This window comes from Orbicella faveolata, unplaced genomic scaffold, assembly GCF_042242905.1.
Source record: "Orbicella faveolata isolate gen_17 unplaced genomic scaffold, um_ofav_v1 contig_3, whole genome shotgun sequence".
Lineage (NCBI taxonomy): Eukaryota > Metazoa > Cnidaria > Anthozoa > Scleractinia > Merulinidae > Orbicella > Orbicella faveolata.
In genome coordinates, this window is record NW_028301558.1 from 23,103,918 (window position 1) to 23,124,216 (window position 20,299).

At 37.8% G+C, this 20,299-nt stretch overlaps 1 protein-coding gene across 1 annotated transcript; it reads right to left on the bottom strand.

The window, feature by feature from the left end:
• Nucleotides 1-5,106: 5,106 nt before the first annotated feature.
• On the bottom strand, nt 5,107-18,879 carry LOC110053056 (uncharacterized). Its single transcript, XM_089298116.1, has 10 exons — nt 18,705-18,879; nt 14,090-14,212; nt 13,321-13,905; nt 12,029-12,169; nt 11,310-11,435; nt 8,566-8,597; nt 7,350-7,509; nt 6,979-7,080; nt 6,343-6,636; nt 5,107-6,263 (listed from the first exon to the last, which is right to left on the bottom strand). Exons 1-10 carry the CDS (start codon nt 18,775-18,777, stop codon nt 5,818-5,820), a joined length of 2,082 nt encoding a protein of 693 aa, XP_089154242.1. The 5' UTR covers nt 18,778-18,879; the 3' UTR covers nt 5,107-5,817.
• Nucleotides 18,880-20,299: the final 1,420 nt, after the last annotated feature.

The window sequence follows — 20,299 nt, forward strand, 5'->3', positions numbered from 1 at the left end:
ACGTAATTATGATATAGGTCTATTCGCAATAGACGTAATAGAATTTCCTTGAGTAGTGTGACCCATCTCCTTTATCTTATACACTTACACGAGCTTCTGTCGTAGATGTTTTATTTCTTCTGTGATACAATCACAAGTTACTGTGAAAAGATACTTGAACTATTAAAGTCAGTCATAACGCCAACTGTGTTTTGTTTTACGCCTTACGAACATTTACACAGTGTATGTGTAACAAAGTAATCGAGTAAAGCATACAAAAGAATACAAGTAATCCCCTTCAGGTCAGTAATCCTCCGGGGAAAGATAATTCCTCTTGATAGACTGAAAAAGGTTTTCTTTTTCGGACATTTCCAGTGGCGAATGGACAGCATTTCCTACAATTTCCAAGAAATAGCTGAAGAGAACAACCTCGCGAGCTAAACCCAATTTTCAGAAAACGTCTAACCATGAGTTTCTGTTCCTCTTTTTCACTCCATCGCGAAATTTATAGATTGTTTCGTTGAATGGTTCGCAATGCGAAAATTTGCACTTTTTGAGATTTTCCTGAAACTTCAAGAAATTTCCGTAATCTATTTTAAGGTGCGTGGATGTTTTCGTGGAGGACTTTACACGATTAGCTATTTCTAGACCCCCTGAGATTTTTGAATATGGAGTGATCTGAGGCTAGGAGTGGTCTGAGACGTAAACTTTTCTTATGCGTCACTTAAAAGAGTCGTCTAACCATGTTTTGATTGGACTTTTTGGAGGTCTTCTATGACCGGGCAGGGCGGGGGAGGCCAATTCAGCCCATATTAAATCCATTAACATTAAACTCAATCAAAGGGTATTTCGTACGCCCAAAATGCATCGATGGACGTAAGCAACATGGATGGCGACGCCGTATCACGTCGTCTGAACAGCCGCCATCTTGGGTACGCCATCAATAAAACAAGAAAGCATCAAGTTCCGGGATCAGTGATATATCAAGTACCATCATATCAAACCAATTGGTCCCAGACGAATCTCAGATAAATGCTCCAAAAGTTTTGCAGCTTTTATTTATTTATTGAAAATGCTATTAACGGTTAAGGCCGGTCTTAGAACTTTCCCCATTGAGAATCAGGCTGCAAGAACTTCCGAAACCTGTCCTAATAACAGCAATGGCCGTGTTTACCCGTTGATAAACTCGGAAAACTATACGCATCAGGTAAATCACTAAATACTTGGCTTCTCCTTGTCATTTTTATCTGAATTGAGATAACTTTTGTTGCCAGCCTGAAACTTTATTTGCACAGTTTATTTATGTTGTTTACTTACACAACTAGTCATGATTCTTTCCTAAAAATAACTTTACCATACGAAATGAAAACTACTTATTTCAAAGATCTTTACTCCCTTAAGTCTACAAACGTAAGTCTTTTCATGTTATCTGAATGATGGATCATATCTCTCGGAGGCTTAAGAGCAGCTTCGCCTAAATATCAACTAGACTTGGAAATAGCGAAAAAATCGAATTTCTTCAAACTCGCCCAGAATGAAGCCCTACGGGCACTAGTTACAAAAATATCGTTTTAAGTTTGATAAATCAAAAATTATTTTTTTCCGCAATTTTTTCGTTTCGATGCCCCAAATCGGCCAAAATCCATCGAAAATGAGCGGCATATTCAGACGCTCGTCAACTCAAAAGTAAAAATCTTCATTACAAACTGATTGCACGTCGTATTTGTACTTCCTTTTTTGTCTATTTAGAGCTAAATAGATCGTGATTTGATTAGAACTTAAATATTTGACGAATTTTCTAAATTAACGACCCAAGACAGCTTTACAAGAGGTCTACATTTAGCCTATTTTCAAATGCTAAAAAGGCGTTCTGGTACACGGCTTTTCCCAAAACGACTAGTTTGGTGTGAAAGAGCATTCTTTCTTCTTCAAATTAGTGAAATAAAATTTTTGGGTAAATAAAATCGCGAGCGCTGAGATAGCGAACTAAATGCAGCACTTCTTCCTGAAAACGTGACCTTTGACCCGAGCGTAACGAAACCGATTACTGCAAGAAAACCCGGAAGAAAAGCAAACGCTTCGTTATTTTGAAACAATTTCTAGTGATATCTCTCCGAAACCATGATTGCAAGAAACTATTTCCAGATATGAAATCTTACAGGGTCAAAAAAGGAGCTAAAGGGCGCATTTTGACACAATAACTTTGTTTGCTGAGAATTGAAGTCAATGACCGTTAACGAATTCCAGTGAAATTTGCAAACTTGAAGTATGTTAGCCGATACTTACCTGAATATTTATATTAATAGAAGAGTCGTCTTCTTGGATTAACTTTCAAAAGAAGCAGGATCCAGATTTGAAAACCTCTAAAAGAAGAAATGTTTAATGTTCCATGACCTGCCCGCTGCTATAAATTAGCTTAAATTCCATGCACATGCCGACCGCATGTTTGTCGTAAAACCAACTGAACTCCACTGACAGTTTCCATGGGCAACCCCAAAATAAACAATCCCCAAAAATGTAAAGTGAAATTGGCTGTCTTCATGAACAGTTAGAAGCTAGAGTCAAGTTCCATTACCTTTTGAAAGTGCTTGATTCTACTTTGTTCACTCAGTAGTTACTGTCCCGTTCGAATACTGCGTAGTATCGGTCACGCCAAAACACTGCAGACCGTGCAGACTGAGTAAGTTTCCCATACAAAGTCTTGTACGCGTTTGTCTATTGAATCAAAAGTCAATTCTGCGCTTGTGCAGCCTGTGGATAAATGACAGACTTTCAGATATATTTAACACTATTTTTTAACTAGACCCAAAAAAACGAGTCACAATGAAAAGCCCAAACAAGTGTCTGCAGTGACACAGCGGTCAAACGTCTATGGTTAGCCAAATGCTGCAAAATTCAACAACTTGGACCTTCATATTCAACAACTTATATTTATGTTCAACAACATATATTTATATTCAACATTTTATATTTATATTCAACGATACGCATTTTCTTTCAACTTCAACCCAAATTATTTTCATTCAACAAAAATATTTGTTCAACTTCAACCAAAAATAATTTCATTCAACAAAAATATTTGTTCAACTTCAACCGAAAATAATTTCATTCAACAACAATATTTGTTCAACTTCAACCCAGATTATTTTCATTCAACAAAAATATTTGTTCAACTTCAACCAAAAATAATTTCATTCAACAACAATATTTGTTCAACTTCAACCACAATTATTTTTATTCAACAATAAAGTTCCCGGACATTCAAAATATCGTCATTCAACAAAATTCCCCGTCCCAACCCCTGAACTACCCCGAACGCTGTCACAAATCCCTAGTGTTTTGGGTACCCGAAACACTGAAAGCGTAAAACTGATGCAAGTGAAATCATCCACAATTCTGCTCAAAACCCATTTATCTTCTTACGAAGCTTTGTCTCAATAAATTAAAGCGTTCTTTAGCTTGATATAAACACAATACATCTCTGAAAATAGTCGCAATTCATAACAGACTGTCTGATCCGAGTCCGCAGTTATAACGACATATAAAACCGAATTCACGCGCCAAAGATCCTTGTATGAACATGCGCTTGGTGCCTATCGATAACCCTTGAAATGCACGTTATTTAAAACGAGAAAGGCGCTTTCTAAACCTCCGATAGTGCGGCGATTAAAATCAATATGCGAACGAACGGCCGTCACGCAATATGCAGGTCCCAAGCTGTGACCGACCTCTGTATGTGTTGCCTGTCGGAAATAAACTCTGGCTTAGACTTGTTTGTCGCTCTTTCCTTGACCATCCCTCCTAGTGTACGTAGATTTTGCCGGGGAACAGTTCTCTATGCCATGAAATAAGTTTTTTGCTTCGGAGACAAAACCAAAATAAATGTAAATAAAGTATAGACAAGGCTAATCCTTGGATACAGGGAAAGTCTTAGACTTGTTTATTTCTCGCACTTTCCTTAACCATCCCTCCTATTAGATTTTGCCATTAAAGCAGTTTTTTTCTTCGGAGACAATTCTATAAAAAATGCAAATAAAGTAGACAAGACTACGTCCTTTGAACACTGGGAAAGTGGGATACTTAAATCCCTGGTGATATATGGGTATCCCTTTCCAATATGCTTGTTTGTTATCGTTTCTTTAATTCAGGGTAGCCAAATCGACCGAGGATTAAAAGGCAAAGCAAACCTTTTATGGAACTTGACTCTAGCTTCTAACTGTTCATAAAGACAGCCAATTTCACTTTACATTTTTGGGGATTGTTTATTTTGGGGTTGCCCATGGAAACTGTCAGTGGAGTTCAGTTGGTTTTACGACAAACATGCGGTCGGCATGTGCATGGAATTTAAGCTAATTTATAGCAGCGGGCAGGTCATGGAACATTAAACATTTCTTCTTTTAGAGGTTTTCAAATCTGGATCCTGCTTCTTTTGAAAGTTAATCCAAGAAGACGACTCTTCTATTAATATAAATATTCAGGTAAGTATCGGCTAACATACTTCAAGTTTGCAAATTTCACTGGAATTCGTTAACGGTCATTGACTTCAATTCTCAGCAAACAAAGTTATTGTGTCAAAATGCGCCCTTTAGCTCCTTTTTTGACCCTGTAAGATTTCATATCTGGAAATAGTTTCTTGCAATCATGGTTTCGGAGAGATATCACTAGAAATTGTTTCAAAATAACGAAGCGTTTGCTTTTCTTCCAGGTTTTCTTGCAGTAATCGGTTTCGTTACGCTCGGGTCAAAGGTCACGTTTTCAGGAAGAAGTGCTGCATTTAGTTCGCTATCTCAGCGCTCGCGATTTTATTTACCCAAAAATTTTATTTCACTAATTTGAAGAAGAAAGAATGCTCTTTCACACCAAACTAGTCGTTTTGGGAAAAGCCGTGTACCAGAACGCCTTTTTAGCATTTGAAAATAGGCTAAATGTAGACCTCTTGTAAAGCTGTCTTGGGTCGTTAATTTAGAAAATTCGTCAAATATTTAAGTTCTAATCAAATCACGATCTATTTAGCTCTAAATAGACAAAAAAGGAAGTACAAATACGACGTGCAATCAGTTTGTAATGAAGATTTTTACTTTTGAGTTGACGAGCGTCTGAATATGCCGCTCATTTTCGATGGATTTTGGCCGATTTGGGGCATCGAAACGAAAAAATTGCGGAAAAAAATAATTTTTGATTTATCAAACTTAAAACGATATTTTTGTAACTAGTGCCCGTAGGGCTTCATTCTGGGCGAGTTTGAAGAAATTCGATTTTTTCGCTATTTCCAAGTCTAGTTGATATTTAGGCGAAGCTGCTCTTAAGTGGGAAATGTATTGCTTAATTGTAAGTTGTATAATTTCAACTGTTACTATATGATCCTATACTGAAAATATTTCCAACATGCCTTCATTAAAACACGACAGATCAAGTTTACAGTTGTTTATCTATTTGTATCTACTTCCAAAACTCAAACATACGTGGTTAACTTGATTGTCAGTTGTATCCTCCCAAATTTTAGCTTCACAATATCTTGCGAGCGTCTTGGGTCTAGTTTACAGCTAATACTCGTTATTTGAAAAACTTTAGACTGAATCGAAGAAATGTCTACTTGAGGTCAATCACAGTTGCAATATTAAAATTCAGTGATTCAAACAAAATTTCTCTTCTGTAGACTTGGATATTTCATATAAACCACACTGATTTGAATTAGCACATGCTGGGATAAAACACACATTTACAACAAGTTGTTGTAAATTTCAAGTTATAACTATTTTCTAAGTATTTAATTTGTCTGGCAATGTTTTTAGAGCCGGTTCGGTTCATTGACCCGTACCAGATCTGATAAATTGTCTTTCAAAATCTCCCCATCATATTAAAATAATCCTGCGAATGCGAATCACGGTCTACAACATCCCCGTCAGGGGGAGGGCGCGGGATCTCTTCCATGCTCTCAAAGATTTCTGGCTCAACCATAACTGGCTCTTTTGGTTCCACTTCAATTGGCGAGAACAAAGACGCTGGTGTTGTTAACTTGCGAGTGTCGTCTTCGTGTTCCTGGCCTGATTCGTAACCCTTGTTTTCATCGCCTAATTCATTTGGGTTGTCCAAATCAGTGTCTTCATCATCACAGATGAGTTTTGGAGTGATTACCGCGGGATTTGGCTGGCTGCTCGAGGGCTCGAGCATTCCTGGTAAATACGAAGTTCTTGCCCAATCGTAATTGGCCAAGGCGCGCTCGTTCACTTTTTGAGGTTTTCTGTATCCCATATCAAATTTTGACGGCTCCCTTGCTTCTCTTTCTGTTACGAAAATACGATAAATATCTAATTAGCAAATTAAATACTCAAGAAAGAGAATAATTTGAAACTTGACTGTTACCTATTCTTTGCCGTCTCAATTCTCTTAACTCTTCTTTCCTCTTCCTCTTTTCTATGTCCTTCAGAGGTGTGCTGTTTACCCCGGTGAACTTGTTCCTCTTTAGCCACCATGAATGAACAATGCACATAAAGCAGACATACACAATAAAACACGCAAATCCAGCAGCAATGCTGATTATGATTGGTGTGTAGTCCGTGTCTAGTGAATGGAAAGTGGTGGAAGCTGGTGTAATTGACACGTGACCATCAGTTGTTTTACTCGAGCTCGCAGACGCCAGAGAGCTAGCTGTCGACACTGAAAATACAATTTTTATTTGAGTATAGTGCTGTTTTGTAATTACTGATGAAAAACCAATACAGTGTAAAGTGTAGTTCTTCATTTATGGTGCCTCTTTGGTCAGCCTTGATAGGCTTGGCAATTGGAAGTGTGTGTGGTATGGTAGTGGCTGATGTCAAGCTGTGCAACTGATGTAATACCCTATAGCGAGAAAACGTGCCACGTGCGACTGCCACAGCTGCGTGACAGAGAGGGGAGGCCAGGGCGCTAACGTGTAACGCAGCCCCGGGCTACCTTTAGGTTATCAAGGTTTCCTTATATAACACGATACACTTCAGTTCTTGTCGTTGTTATACTTACCTATGGACCCTGCACCACCTGCAGCTGTCGAACCGTGTACAGAAGAAGAAGAAGAAGATGATGATGATGATGAAGAAGAAGATACAGTCACTGTAGTAGGCTCTGGGAACACGAGATAGAAAACATTCAAATTAACATGGTGTGCATAGCTTAGCTCTAAAATGATAGGAATATTGACAGTACAACTTAGCTTGTAATCTCTGCTCGGAGTCCGGTGCGGCTGAAAAAGTGGCACTGCCTTAATAACATGGGATCCTTATCAGATAAATATTATGGCTCCTGATAAAAGGCGGTAGAAATTACCGTCATTCTTTAATTGACGTTATATTTGTCATCCATGACAAGTAAACCAAACAGAATGTTAGGCTCACCTACAGCGCAGCTTACGTTACTCCGACACAAACTCTCATTGTAAGTTTGTGAGGCCTGGCACGAGTTGCTAGATGGACAGTAAATCTGGTTTGGTAAAGAACAGTTGCATTCAGTTACGTTGCTAACGCATCTTTCCACTCCAGTTAAGTTGCACCAGAACTATATAAAAAAAAAATGGCTCATGAATTCAAGTGCGAACAGATATCTCTGGCTGGGGATGTAAGCCTACGTCTCTTGCTAATAATTATGTTGAAACGAAGGTTATAATCAAAAACAACAACCATGTAGCAGGCCAGTTCAATGGAATTTTTCATGATTTGAATTGGAGGAGCACCAGGCTAAAAACGGGTAGATCCCTGTCATGGAATGGTATACAAGAACACTCTCGTAATCTAAAAATGCGTTCGAGACCACTGCCTTGACAACTCGTCACCATAGCAAACAAAAATTTGTTGCATTTAAATTAGAGTGATGAAAGAAAAATTGCAACGACCGCATAGTTCCGTCTTATTTTTAAATGTTCCGTGCATTGCAACCAAAGTAGGTAGCTATCAAAACTGACGAGAACTTACACTTACCAAACTTAAAGCGAGCTTAACTCGGAATCAATCCTGATTGCAACTGTCATCTTAAACAACTGCAAAACGCTGACAAAGAGGCGACTACTACGTAAGAAGAATTTTAATTCGAAGTCTTATAACTCAAACTGCTTTTCTCGCTGAACGTTACCCTGTTTATTTCGTCTTATGATCCTTTACGTATTGCAGAAAATTTCCCTTAACTTTTCTGGCAAAACTAAAATTCGAATAATAATTGTGTTCGAACTAAGTTCGTGAATAAACGCCTTTAATAAAAGGATTTCAAATGTTGATTTAAAGAATGATAATATTCTGTCCATTGTTTGATCGACATTAGGATATATGTCGTCAACCTGTTTTCATACTTATTTAACGAATAATAGTTTTTAAGAATGGGAGAACACTTAATGCAAAGAGGAGAGGAATGGATCTTGAGAATGGGTATAAAAATTAACAACTGCTGTTCAAGTTTTCTTCCATCACTCTATAAGACGGAATAATTTACCAATGTAATATTCATGACCTGGTTAGGTTTTCTTCGTTTTAGTGTGTTGAATTTCCACATGATATATTGTTTAGGAGCTGTAAACAGTATAGACTATTCTTATTATAAGTATGTGGTTCACATTTATTATACCTGGTTTTGGCTGTAAGCGAGAGAGCCGCAAACTGTAAAAATGAAAAAAAAATATTAAAAATTAAGACTTAACTTTGACATATGCTAAAATTCTACCGTGCTACATCTGCGGAAGCTACATGCAATCGGATGCGAGCAACAAAATGTTTTCAAAAGAAACTGTTTGTTATCAGTTCACAGTGGATCGTAAATCTAACTGATAACGTTACTTGGTAAAAGTTCTGATGATAACGCTGGAAGCGAAATTAAGCAAAATTGCCATTTGTGTTATCTCCGTTTATGTCATCGTGATGTCATGCGATTTGTAAAATGAACGGGTTAATAAATACCTGATATTGTGCTTGTTAGAAGAACCAAAAAGTTGAAGACAAACATTTTGGTGGTAAATTTGATAAAATTGTGGTAAAGGACAGGGCTTTAACTAGGATGAGTTTTTGCAGCGTGTGCCGAGGGAATTAAATGTCATACAGTTCATCGAATATTAATGATATTTTCCTAATGGAACCTGGTTACCAAATTACCTCAACCCACGCGGCGCGAAAAACTGTAAACACGTTAATATATTGAGCCCGATAGTGAGCAAAAAAGCTAAGTCTTTTGAAAAGTATTATGTCATCTACACAATTTTACTTTGAAATGAGCAAAGGAAACCTTTGAAAAAAAGCATTAAATAGTTTCTGTGGCGTGCCTGCTGTCGGCATGCATTCTGTTAAGTTACAAACACATATTCCGTTAACACAATAAGATCCACATTTTAGATCTCAGACTGAACTCAGCTTGAGCTTTTCTGAAGTACCTAGCGAATAAAATCCCCTTAAGTTTAATTTGAAGACTTATCTTTATGACTAAATAGCCAATATCTCGACGTTTGTCTGGATATCACTTAATTTTAGCTTTAACTGAGCTCAGTTTTGGAATTACATTCTGTATAGAGTTATACAGTATGCGTGTTATCAAAAATCTTTTTAGTAATTCAGTTTGGTGTAGTAAGCCTTGAATTTCGTTCGGAGATTACCTCCGGAAGGCACAGTCTTGCTATTTTCACAAAGTTAAATACGCTGACGTGTAATTTATTTCTTAGCATTAATAATTTATCACAGTCACTTTATGCAAAACACGCTCAAAGAATTGATCACCAGCAATAACATGTTAAGTTAGATGAGACAACTTGATGATCCGAAAGTTTTTTTCCCCAATACTCGCCTCTTTTCATTGCGGAACTGTTTAAATGGAATTTCTATATTGGTAAATGTGTTTTTAATGCGCTTTATGTATACTAAGTAAAAATTGGAAACCCCTAAAATCCACCAGACACGCTGTCACATGTTAAACATAAAGAAATGCCGGATGTAAAGCTTGGTAGAAAATATAAGGGAGATGAGATTATTCAGTCAGGGTCAGCACAAGCTGGTTGTGAAATGACTTGACTTTCCCAATAGCAGTCCAACATGAAATCTTTCCATACATAGGTGAACGTTCTTCCACTGAGCTACATGACACTTGTGCGAATAAAACCAGATGCAGCTAGGTTTAAAACTGAGGAACATCCAATATACTGCAAGGAACAGTTCTGCCGATATGTGAGATACTCATATTGAGAAATGTAGTTACTAAGACATGATTGATCATTGTAGTTATACAAACAACTTAAGCAGTTGTGAAATTAAAGCCTGAAAAATTCAGGCCTGAATGGGATTCGAACCCATGACCTCTCGATACCGTTGCAGTACTCTACTGAGCTATCAAGCCAACTGGGAATTGAGGACTTTGTGAGTTTTTTTTTTTTCAGGCCTTACTTTCATAACTGCTTAAGTTGTGTGTATAACTGCGATGATCCTCTTTCTTCGCAATTCAAATATATGATCTTTCACTACATTCGCGTGTAAATGAAATTATTGTTAGTTATAGCGGAAGAATGAACATAACAAACATAAGAACATAAAGCTAATCTGAAGGAAACCCACACGACTACACCTAGATAATATTGTGAATTCGCGGTTATTGGATAGAGGGTTGATATTGCTTGCATTCTGTCAGGGCAAACATTTCTTTTCACTTTAAATCTGCTAGTAATGTACCGGCAAGTTTTATTTTTTTTCTAGGAGAAGAAATCTTTTTCTAGCCCTGCTGAGATTGTCATGACATAATATTGCATTGTTTGCAATTATTAAAAGTAGTCATAAATTACCAAGCAACACGCACACCATTGCGACAACATCACACGTACAACACTAAATCAAAGTTGCCTTATCAGAATCAAAATATTTCGCTGATCTTGTTGGCAAATCCATACGTTTCTTATTGTAATGCGGGATGTGCCCAACTCGCAATCGAGAAAGTGGTTTTTAAACATCTTGTACAGAGACATTTTGTATTCGTCTTCTATAGTACATTACAAATCAGATAATACTTGATTAATGTAGGAGATCCAGCAAGCACGGATAAGCTTTTTTAACCCCGAAGATCCCCGAAATATTATTTCACTAATTTTAATTGACCTGAAAATTTTTATTAACTATAGCAGACGGATTAAATTACATATTATATAGACCAGAAATGCAATGAAGTAGAAGTACATTTTCCAAGGCTTGTCTGACTAATTTAAAACAGTTCGACTCTCTCTGCTTGCTGTTTTATCCTATTTCGTTTAGTTATATGTTGTTTTTTTGCAATTGCTTTCCTTGAAAACCTTTCACTGTTAAAGGTATCGCTGCTCAAGCATTGGAAATACAGACTTTACATACCTACACTCATGCTGCCGTTATAACTGTATCCTGACTGGTTACATGAACAGTTGTACGAGCCTGGGATGTTGACACAGGAGGCATTGACGGGGCAGTCATGTGAACCATTGGTACATTCATTCACGTCTTGGAATTGAAAAGAAGTGTTTGAGAAAAAAGTATTTGTTCTAGTTCAGTTTAGGGTGCCGACATTTTCCAATTCATCATCATAAAAAAAAAAAATAAAATAAACAGTTTTGTATGCCATCAGGTGGTGTTCAAAAATTTAGTCCAAATTCAGCAATTGCAGGGGCCGGATGGCCCATTCAAGAAAATTCAAGTACGTGAATCAAAGCATCGGGAGATATTGTTTCACCCCCTGAATTAAATGTTGCCCTCTTTACTTAATGTCAGATGTCTGCCAAAAGAAAGTAACACCATTGCCTCGTTCACTGCAGTACAAATCTAACTACTAAGACCATGCTAATGTAAGAAATACAAGAATATAATTTGTCTGAAATAAGGCGAAGAGTAACCGATGACAGGGGAACTAAAAACTGAAACTATCATTAAATTGGAAACAAATTCGTACAAAACCTCAAAAACTTGAGGGGGACAAAAGAGCTTGAGGAGGTACATAAAAGACAATTGAAATCTCGAATAACAAACTGATGGTGTCCAAAATAGTTTTTCTGGTAGTCCTTTCGACAACATGTATATTCCATTCCAGTAACACTCACCTTCACACTGATGTGGATCACCAACGTAGCCATCGCTGCATATACACGAAACACCGGTACTCGTGTTGACGCAATGCGATGGAAATTCACAATTTGTCATTTCTGGATCAATACTACAAAACGCGATTCCTTGGGTCTGGACTAGCGAAAAGTAAGCCATACACAATATTAAAATTCTCTCAAACTCATGTGTATAATTCATTTAGACTAATGAAAATACGCTCTCTTTTTCATTACAACTGCACAAATAATTTTGTCTAATTGGAAAAGTCCCCGAAAAGAATATGGTTATACTTACCTGTACTTTTGTGGTTGCTGTTGCTTGCTAAAAATTCATTGATTAAATTAATTGATTGATAATATTCTATTAAAATCAAACAAACCGGTTAACCCCTAACCCATTTGTATTTGATTAATGCCTACGGTTTGGCATTCGCTGCCAGTGGCATAAAGAAAAGCATAGAATAGCGAGGAAAGCAGCCCCACATCTGAGTACAAATATCAGCACAGACAAGAGAAGAACGTACACACTCATGTTGGTCATGTTGTCCGATCGCTCACTTAAAAAAATATAGAAGCTTTTGCCTGTTTGTGATGCTGTGTATGCTCCTGCCCCTGCTCTTTATCCTACCCATGCTCCTGCTCCTATTTTCTCTTTTATTCCTGCTCCTTGCACTGCTTCTGCTCTACTACCGCGTCTACACTCCCAGCTGCACCCGCTAACAATCCCACTCCTATTCCTGCTTAAGTTTCTGTCCTTTCAAATACTCTTTCTCCTACTCTTGCTCCTGTTCTTTTTCCTCCTCCTGTTTTTCTCGTACACCTAATGCTGCTCATATTCGTTTCCCAGCTTCCGCTTATTCTCCTATTCCTGCTACCACTCTTTCTCATTCTCCCACTCCTGTTCACGCCCTTTTCCCGGCAACTGCTTCTCATCGTGCTCCAGCTCCTGCTCCTCTTGCTACTGCTGCTACTACTGCTAATCCTGCTAATACTACTTCTCCTCCCTCTTCTGCTCCTCCTCCTTCTGCTTCTTTTCTTCCTCTTTATCCTCTTCTTGCTCTAATCTCTGCCCTTACCTGTGTCGCGATGTAGTAAGGACAACAAAACGAGCAACTTAATGCGTTTACAGACGTTTTATGTGCATATGCCGGACTTATAATTAGATCGCTGCTGTTCTTGCTTTTCTAATGCTTATGCTCGGCTTATGCGTATTCTCGTGTCACAAGAACTGAACAACCTTAAAAGTAAATTATTTGCATGATCGATATATACAAAAGGAAACAACTCACGAGCGTCGACACAAGATGTCTTGGATATTGAGTCGGCCTTTGCTACCAAATCGTCGAATTCAGTGACTTGAAATATGTCGTCGTCTTCCTCAGTAACACTCCTCATCGCTGTCATGTCAGTATTATTCCCAATAGTAACAGCATAGATACGAACTCCTTTGGAACGAAGGAGCTGTACCGTATTTTCTATTGGAATGTAACGTGGATACATATTGCGCCATCGACTTTGTATCCCATCAGTCAACAATATCACTAGTTTCTGAGGTTCGTTCCAGTCTTCTGATGAAAAATACTCATCATAGGCTAGACGAAGTGCGAGGTCTATACGGGTGACCCCTCTGTCATACGGGATATCGTCCACCGCCAAAGCAAACGATAACGTTGTGTTCTTCGAGCCCAGCGGGACTGCGTTGCAAGCGTTAGTACGAAATGCAATAACAGCAGCTTGGCTGGTTGTCCCTAGTTCATACCTGCTTGTCACAATCTTAATGAATTCTTTTTCTTTAACGTAGTTGTATTCTCCAACACTCCCCGATGCGTCGAGTAAAAAGATGAGGTCCAGTTGAGCTTGGCATTTCTCTGGAGCTGAGAAAAAAAAATTGGAATACAGCATATGTACAGGTTCACAGGATGAAGAAGAATTCACCCCTAAAAAATGACCTAGTTAGGCTTAGTTAGGCCTACAGATCAACACACGATGAGTGTGCCTATTGTTGGGGCGAAAACGCACACAACTACTGTTTTACTTTATACCACACATGATACCTACCTATACATACCGTGCCATTACCAGAGTATCCGGACACACAAGTACAGTTATAGCCGCCATGATAGTTGCTGCAATACGCATCTTTGTGGCAAGCATCTGCTAGAGATTGGCATTCGTTGATGTCTATTTAAAAGCAACGTAGGAGACAAAAATTCTGAATAGAATTTCATACGGCCGGAGTTTTAGAAATTTAATTAAGCTAGTCAGCATTCGGCGATCTGTGCGGCTTTACTTTCTTGACGTCTTATGTACAGTAGGGACAGTTTAGTAGGACCTCTTGACCCATTGGTTACATTTGAAATGCCGAAAATATAACAGATAGTAACAAATCAAAAATGTGTAACAGTTTATTTTCCTGGTGAGCTTTAAATATGTCGCCCAAACTTCCTACTTCTGGTTACACGTTTACCGCGTGTCGTTGAGCAGGATATGATAGTGGTGCCAATCTTGACAAAATAGCTTGTTCTTTCGTTAAGTTAAGCCAAGAATTCTTTGCATACGTATTAAAGTAGGCCAAAAAACCTTAACAGTTCCTTTATTTTTGTTATCTTCAAAGAAAAAGCCTTTTCGTCGTGTTATTTTGGTAGCCTTGACGGCCGCCAGTACTGTATGCGGTTAAAGTTTTAACGACACATGTACTTTTAACTTTGCCCTTAAAAGACCAAAGGTTAGCATTCGCAGGTTGGATTTAATCATACTCTTAACTGCTTGGAGCCCGATGGAATATACATATTCCCCATTACCACAAGGCCCTCGGTAAAGCTGAATCGCCCAACAGTAAAAATATATGGAAGCTGACCTCAGTAAAATCAACCCAACTTTCCAGTCTGCTCCACTTTGCTACTTAATTTGGTTGCTTGCATTCGTTTCAAAGTCCTTGCAATGTTAAGTCCTTAACTGCATTACAAATTATTATGTAAACTTTGTCATTTCGATTTTCAAACACACATGATCATGAAGGAAATGGTTCCAGCGAATACCTCCACACGTCAATCCGTCACCCTCAAAGCCGCCCTTGGACTTGCAAGCAAACTCTATTGGTAAAATCAGTGGTACAACCCGCGTTCTGATCACAATGCTGAACACATTCGTATCGTTCTTTTTCTTGTTTAATCGTAATTATAACAACGGATAATTTAGATAATACACGTACAAGCTCGAAGCTTGTCGTTGCTCACTTCTGACACCAGTCCGTGACAAAAACTACTCACAAAAATTATGATGTTCTCCCAGTTCTCGTACGTATAAACTTCTGATATATTGAAAGGAGCTGGATATCACCTTGGTCAGAAAAAGACCTAAATTTAAAAACAACAACCTGCACAATGCACGCTCATGTTTGCTTACCAGCCTTATCCTGAGGTTGACGCTAGGATATGATATCCTTATCCTGAGGTTGACTTCTTTAGCGAATTATAAATAAATGCAATGTAAAACACTTTACCCGGCCTGTCTTTAAACATTCGTTTGACTTCTTAAAAGTTGAATGTTATCAGGTTCACAAGATACTTTTTTCTCATACAAACGGTGGATTACGTGTTACAGAAACCATACAATACGCATGCTTGGGTATGTAGCAGACTTCTTTGAACTAGAAATAGCGATAACAATGCTAGTCTTAATTCAATTGATCTGCCGCACGCTCTTAAACAGGTATAAACTACATGAGCCCACAGAGGAACTCCGAGACCCCACGGATTCAACAGACAAGAATAATAACAACGAAAATGTGCTACTAATTTCTATATTACGTGATCTGAAAGTTTTCAGCCGAACGTAACAACTGTCTTCAAACATTATCAAGCATTTGCCAACTGAAGATTTCGAATCTCACCTGAAGAACAATTGGCTCTTGTTATCAGAGAAGACAAAGCGAAGAAAACACAATATAGGAAAATCGAAGGCATGATCGATGCCCCGGCAACACGAGCAAAATCGGAAAATAGTCACTTTTCCAATTGACATGTAAAAAGCAAATGCATTCGTGGTTTACAGTTGCGAAACATATAGTTAGACTTGTTCGTATGTAAATACTTTTCCCACTTACGTAGGTTAAACTTAGCCAATCATTATCACTGATAATGTTTCAATTCTCGTTTAGAAAAGAACTGTCCAGTTTTCTGACCGGTAATTTAAATAAAACAAAATGAATGTTTTTACTGGTGACAATTCATTAAATATCAAGAGACGTCATGAAAACGAATTGGTACAATGTGATAGCAATATCAAGTGTTACAGGTGATGTTAATAACTTTCTTTTTGTCAATTTATCTCATCGGGGGTGAAGACTAATGTACCGCCATGGTTATTTTCAGCGTTATCCCTCAGCGCCGACCTTAAAATTTGGTCAGAGTCGGGTTCTTAATCTTCTCTCAACTTATAATCAACCCTTTCATCACTGTCAAATTTGTATTCAACGTTCCTCTCATAGTTTCGAGGAAATTACAAAGTCAGTCGTCCCGATGGCTTTCACACAAACCGTGGCACGTGTTTCGCCTAAATTTCGCCGGAATGTAGGCCAAACAGGTTTGAATTCTATGCTGAGCGGCAACCAAGGCCCTACGAAACTTATGATTAGAATTTCACAATCCCACTGCGTTAAAAAAAACGATAAACCGTTTTCTGGTACTACACCCATTATTTGCCAGATTATAGCCCTTTTAAGTGCACTCTCGGAAATCGATATAGTTCAGTATGGCTTCTTTCTATCGTTATCCCTTGGTGAGACTTAACAATTTGTTCAGAGTCGGTTCTTAGTCTTCTCTCAACTTATAATCAACTCTGAAAGCAGTATCACATTCGCATTTAAAGTTCTTCTCGGGCGAGAGCTCCATAGCCTCTTAAACGTTTCGCCGCCCACGATCGATGTGAGTTCTTATGGTTTTCCCGATTAATTTCATAAACGCCCGGGCGGATAACCTTAAACTTGCAGGTTATCATTCTTTTTCAAAGGAAGCAATTGTGAGTCTTAAAGGTGTTGAACTTTGATAATTTTCCATGCGGAGAAGTCGCATTTAGCCAGACATTGTATAATACGGCTGGGTATTTTAATCGCTTGTAATCATATAAGTCTATAGCTTTCGAGCCTGCCAAGTAAGACATCTCACCTTATATAAAATTTTCCGCGTCAAAATTATTATTTAAGAAGTTTACAATAAAGGCTTCTATTATTCTACGAAATTCTTTATAATGTCTTTTCAAAGGCGACAATAAAGTGAATTTACCGTATTTTATTGTCTATCAAGATGCAAACAAAAATGTTTTTCGGTAATTTCCAGTCTTGAGTATATCCTTAGCTTCTTGAATTTAGTTTTCAATGGTAAACGGATTTTTTTCTTATACAGATAACTTCCAATTCGATTGATAACGTCGATAGTCGAATTTGCTTCTAAGCATAACATTCTTCCAGTGTTTTTTCTTTGAACGGCCGGGATGCATTTTAGTACAGACCAGCACTTACTTATTCCAAGCCGAGAAAAGAATTAAGAAAGAAAGAAAAAAAATGAATCCTAGACTTTTCTCGCGGTAACTCTACTAGGAGAGTTAGTTTGCAGCCTGCGAGTAAAGCTGTTGACAGGCAAGTCACCTGGCCTGCGAGTAAACAAAACATTGAAGTGTGGCATGCTTCTGCTAAACGTATCTACGTGATGTTGAAAGATTATAGGCTGCTCAAAGATGAATTGGTCTACCACAGGACCAAGGTTGTTCTAATAAGATTGCTATACTTTCGACGAGATAGTCTATACTTAATATGGACTATCTCCTTAAACGAAAGTCAAGAATCTGAGCGAGAGTGGCCTCCTTCTTGTTTCGTTTGGCAGAAGTACTTTATTCCAATTGTCAATCCTTATAACTGTGAATCATTTGTAAGCGAAACTGCAGCGGTACCCGGCAGCTTCTGTAATACTCATTCCGCTTTATAAAGATATTAATAGTTGCTTACACATCGGAGGTCTCAATCAAGCGTCAGCATTGCATGTTTCAAAAGAACTCGTCCGGCACGCCATGTAAAGTAAGATTTTTTTGTCTGAGAGTTTGCTAAGAGAAGAGATTTTAGAAGAAAACAAACCTCGTCGAAAAGGGAATCTTCTTCAGTGTATTATATTGAAATATTTTTTCGTAATAGTTCAACTGCCTTTAAATATTTGTTTGACGTTTTAAAAGTTAAATATTAATGTTATCAAGCAGTTAGCGAGGATCTAACCCGTGCATTCTTTTATACAGAGACTCTCACACTAACGAAACGGCGAAACACTTGTAGTAGAAACCGTACAGTATACATGCTTTGGTGGGTAGCAGGCTTCTTTGAACTAGAAAAAGGATTTACAATACTTTCCTAATTCCCTTAATCTCCGTCATGCATTGAAACGGGTATTAAGAGAGCCCGCCGAGGGACTCCGAGAGATTCTAACGATGTTTGTCTGAGTAAATAGCATTGATAATTTCCCTGTCAAAATTAACAGAAAACAAAACATTTCCCTCGTAGGTAAGGGATTATCCTTTGGCATTTCTTTATAACTTGTCTCTAAACCGCACCTAAAAGAAAGCACCTACATGTATGTCTTCAAACATTAGAATTAAGAATTATTCAGTTAATTAAGATCTAGCATCTAACCTGAAGAACAATTAGCCCTTGTTATCAGAGAGGACAGCAAGATGAAAACGCATTGAGAGGAAACGGTAGGCATGATTCATCCCTAACACGAGGAAGGTCGGTAAATTGCCAAGTTTCAAAGAAAACGATATGTTTGTGGTTTACAACTGTAAAACATAAGTGACAACTTTTAACTCGTTCGTGAATTAGTTTCCACCTACGTAGGTTTTACTTTGGCCAGTAATTATCAGTTAGCTAATAATATCTTAATTCTCATTGGCAACATAAACAAAGAGCTGTCTACTGTTGTGATTGGTTGGCTGAATGAAGCAAAAATGAGCATCGTTATAAGCTGGAGGTAAGTCATTAAATATTAAGAGATGTACCGTTATTTAAATTTTGTAAAATATGTTGTTAAGAGTGAATGTCGTTAAGAATCGAAGAAAATTAAAAAAATGTAGCCACAAGGACAAAAAAACCGATGGTGTAAACAACACTCCTGTACGTTTTGAAATTCGTCTTTGATTCTAACGATTCCCTTAAAACCAAAATAACAAATATAGAAATTAATAAATACAAACTTAAACTTAAATAAACCGAAAATACAACAATACGAAAAGTAACAAAAAATAGAAAGGGAAAGCGAGATTACTTACAAGATTTTGTACAACACTCCGAAACTGACAACGACTGAATACAACTCACATTTAACGTTCTTCTCGGGCGAGAGCTCCATAGCCTCCGAAAAGTTTCGCCGCCCACGATCGATGTGAGTTCTCATGGTTTCCCCGATTAATTTCATAAACGCCCGGGCGGATAACCTTGAACTTGCAGGTTATCATTCTTTTTCAAAGGAAGCAATTGTGAGTCTTAAAGGTGTTGAACTTTCATAATTTTCCATGCGGAGAAGTCGCATTTAGCCAGACATTGTGTAATACAGCTGGGTATTTTAATCGCTTGTAATCATATAAGTCTTTAGCTTTCGAGCCTGCTAAGTAAGACATCTCACCTTATATAAAATTTTCCGCGTCAAAATTGTTATTTAAGAAGTTTACAATAAAGGCTTCTATTATTCTACGAAATTCTTTACAATGTCTTTTCAAAGGCGATAATAAAGTGAATTTACCGTATTTTATTGTCTATCAAGATGCAAACAAAAATGTTTTCGGTAATTTCCAGTCTTGAGTATATCCTTAGCTTCTTGAATTTAGTTTTCAATGGTAAACGGATTTTTTTCTTATACAGATAACTTCCAATTCGATTGATAACGTCGATAGTCGAATTTGCTTCTAAGCATGACATTCTGCTAGTGTTCTTTCTTTGAACGGCCGGGATGCATTTTAGTACAGACCAGCACTTACTTATTCCAAGCTGAGAAAAGAATTATGAAAGAAAGAAAAAAAAAAATGAGTCCTAGACTTATCTCGCGGTAACTCTACTAGGAGAGTTAGTTTGCAGCCTGCGAGTAAAGCTGTTGACAGGCAAGTCACCTGGCCTGCGAGTAAACAAAACATTGAAGTGTGGCATGCTTCTGCCAAACGTATCTACGTGATGTTGAAAGATTATAGGCTGTTCGAAGATGAATTGGTCTACCACAGGACCGATGTTGTTCTAAT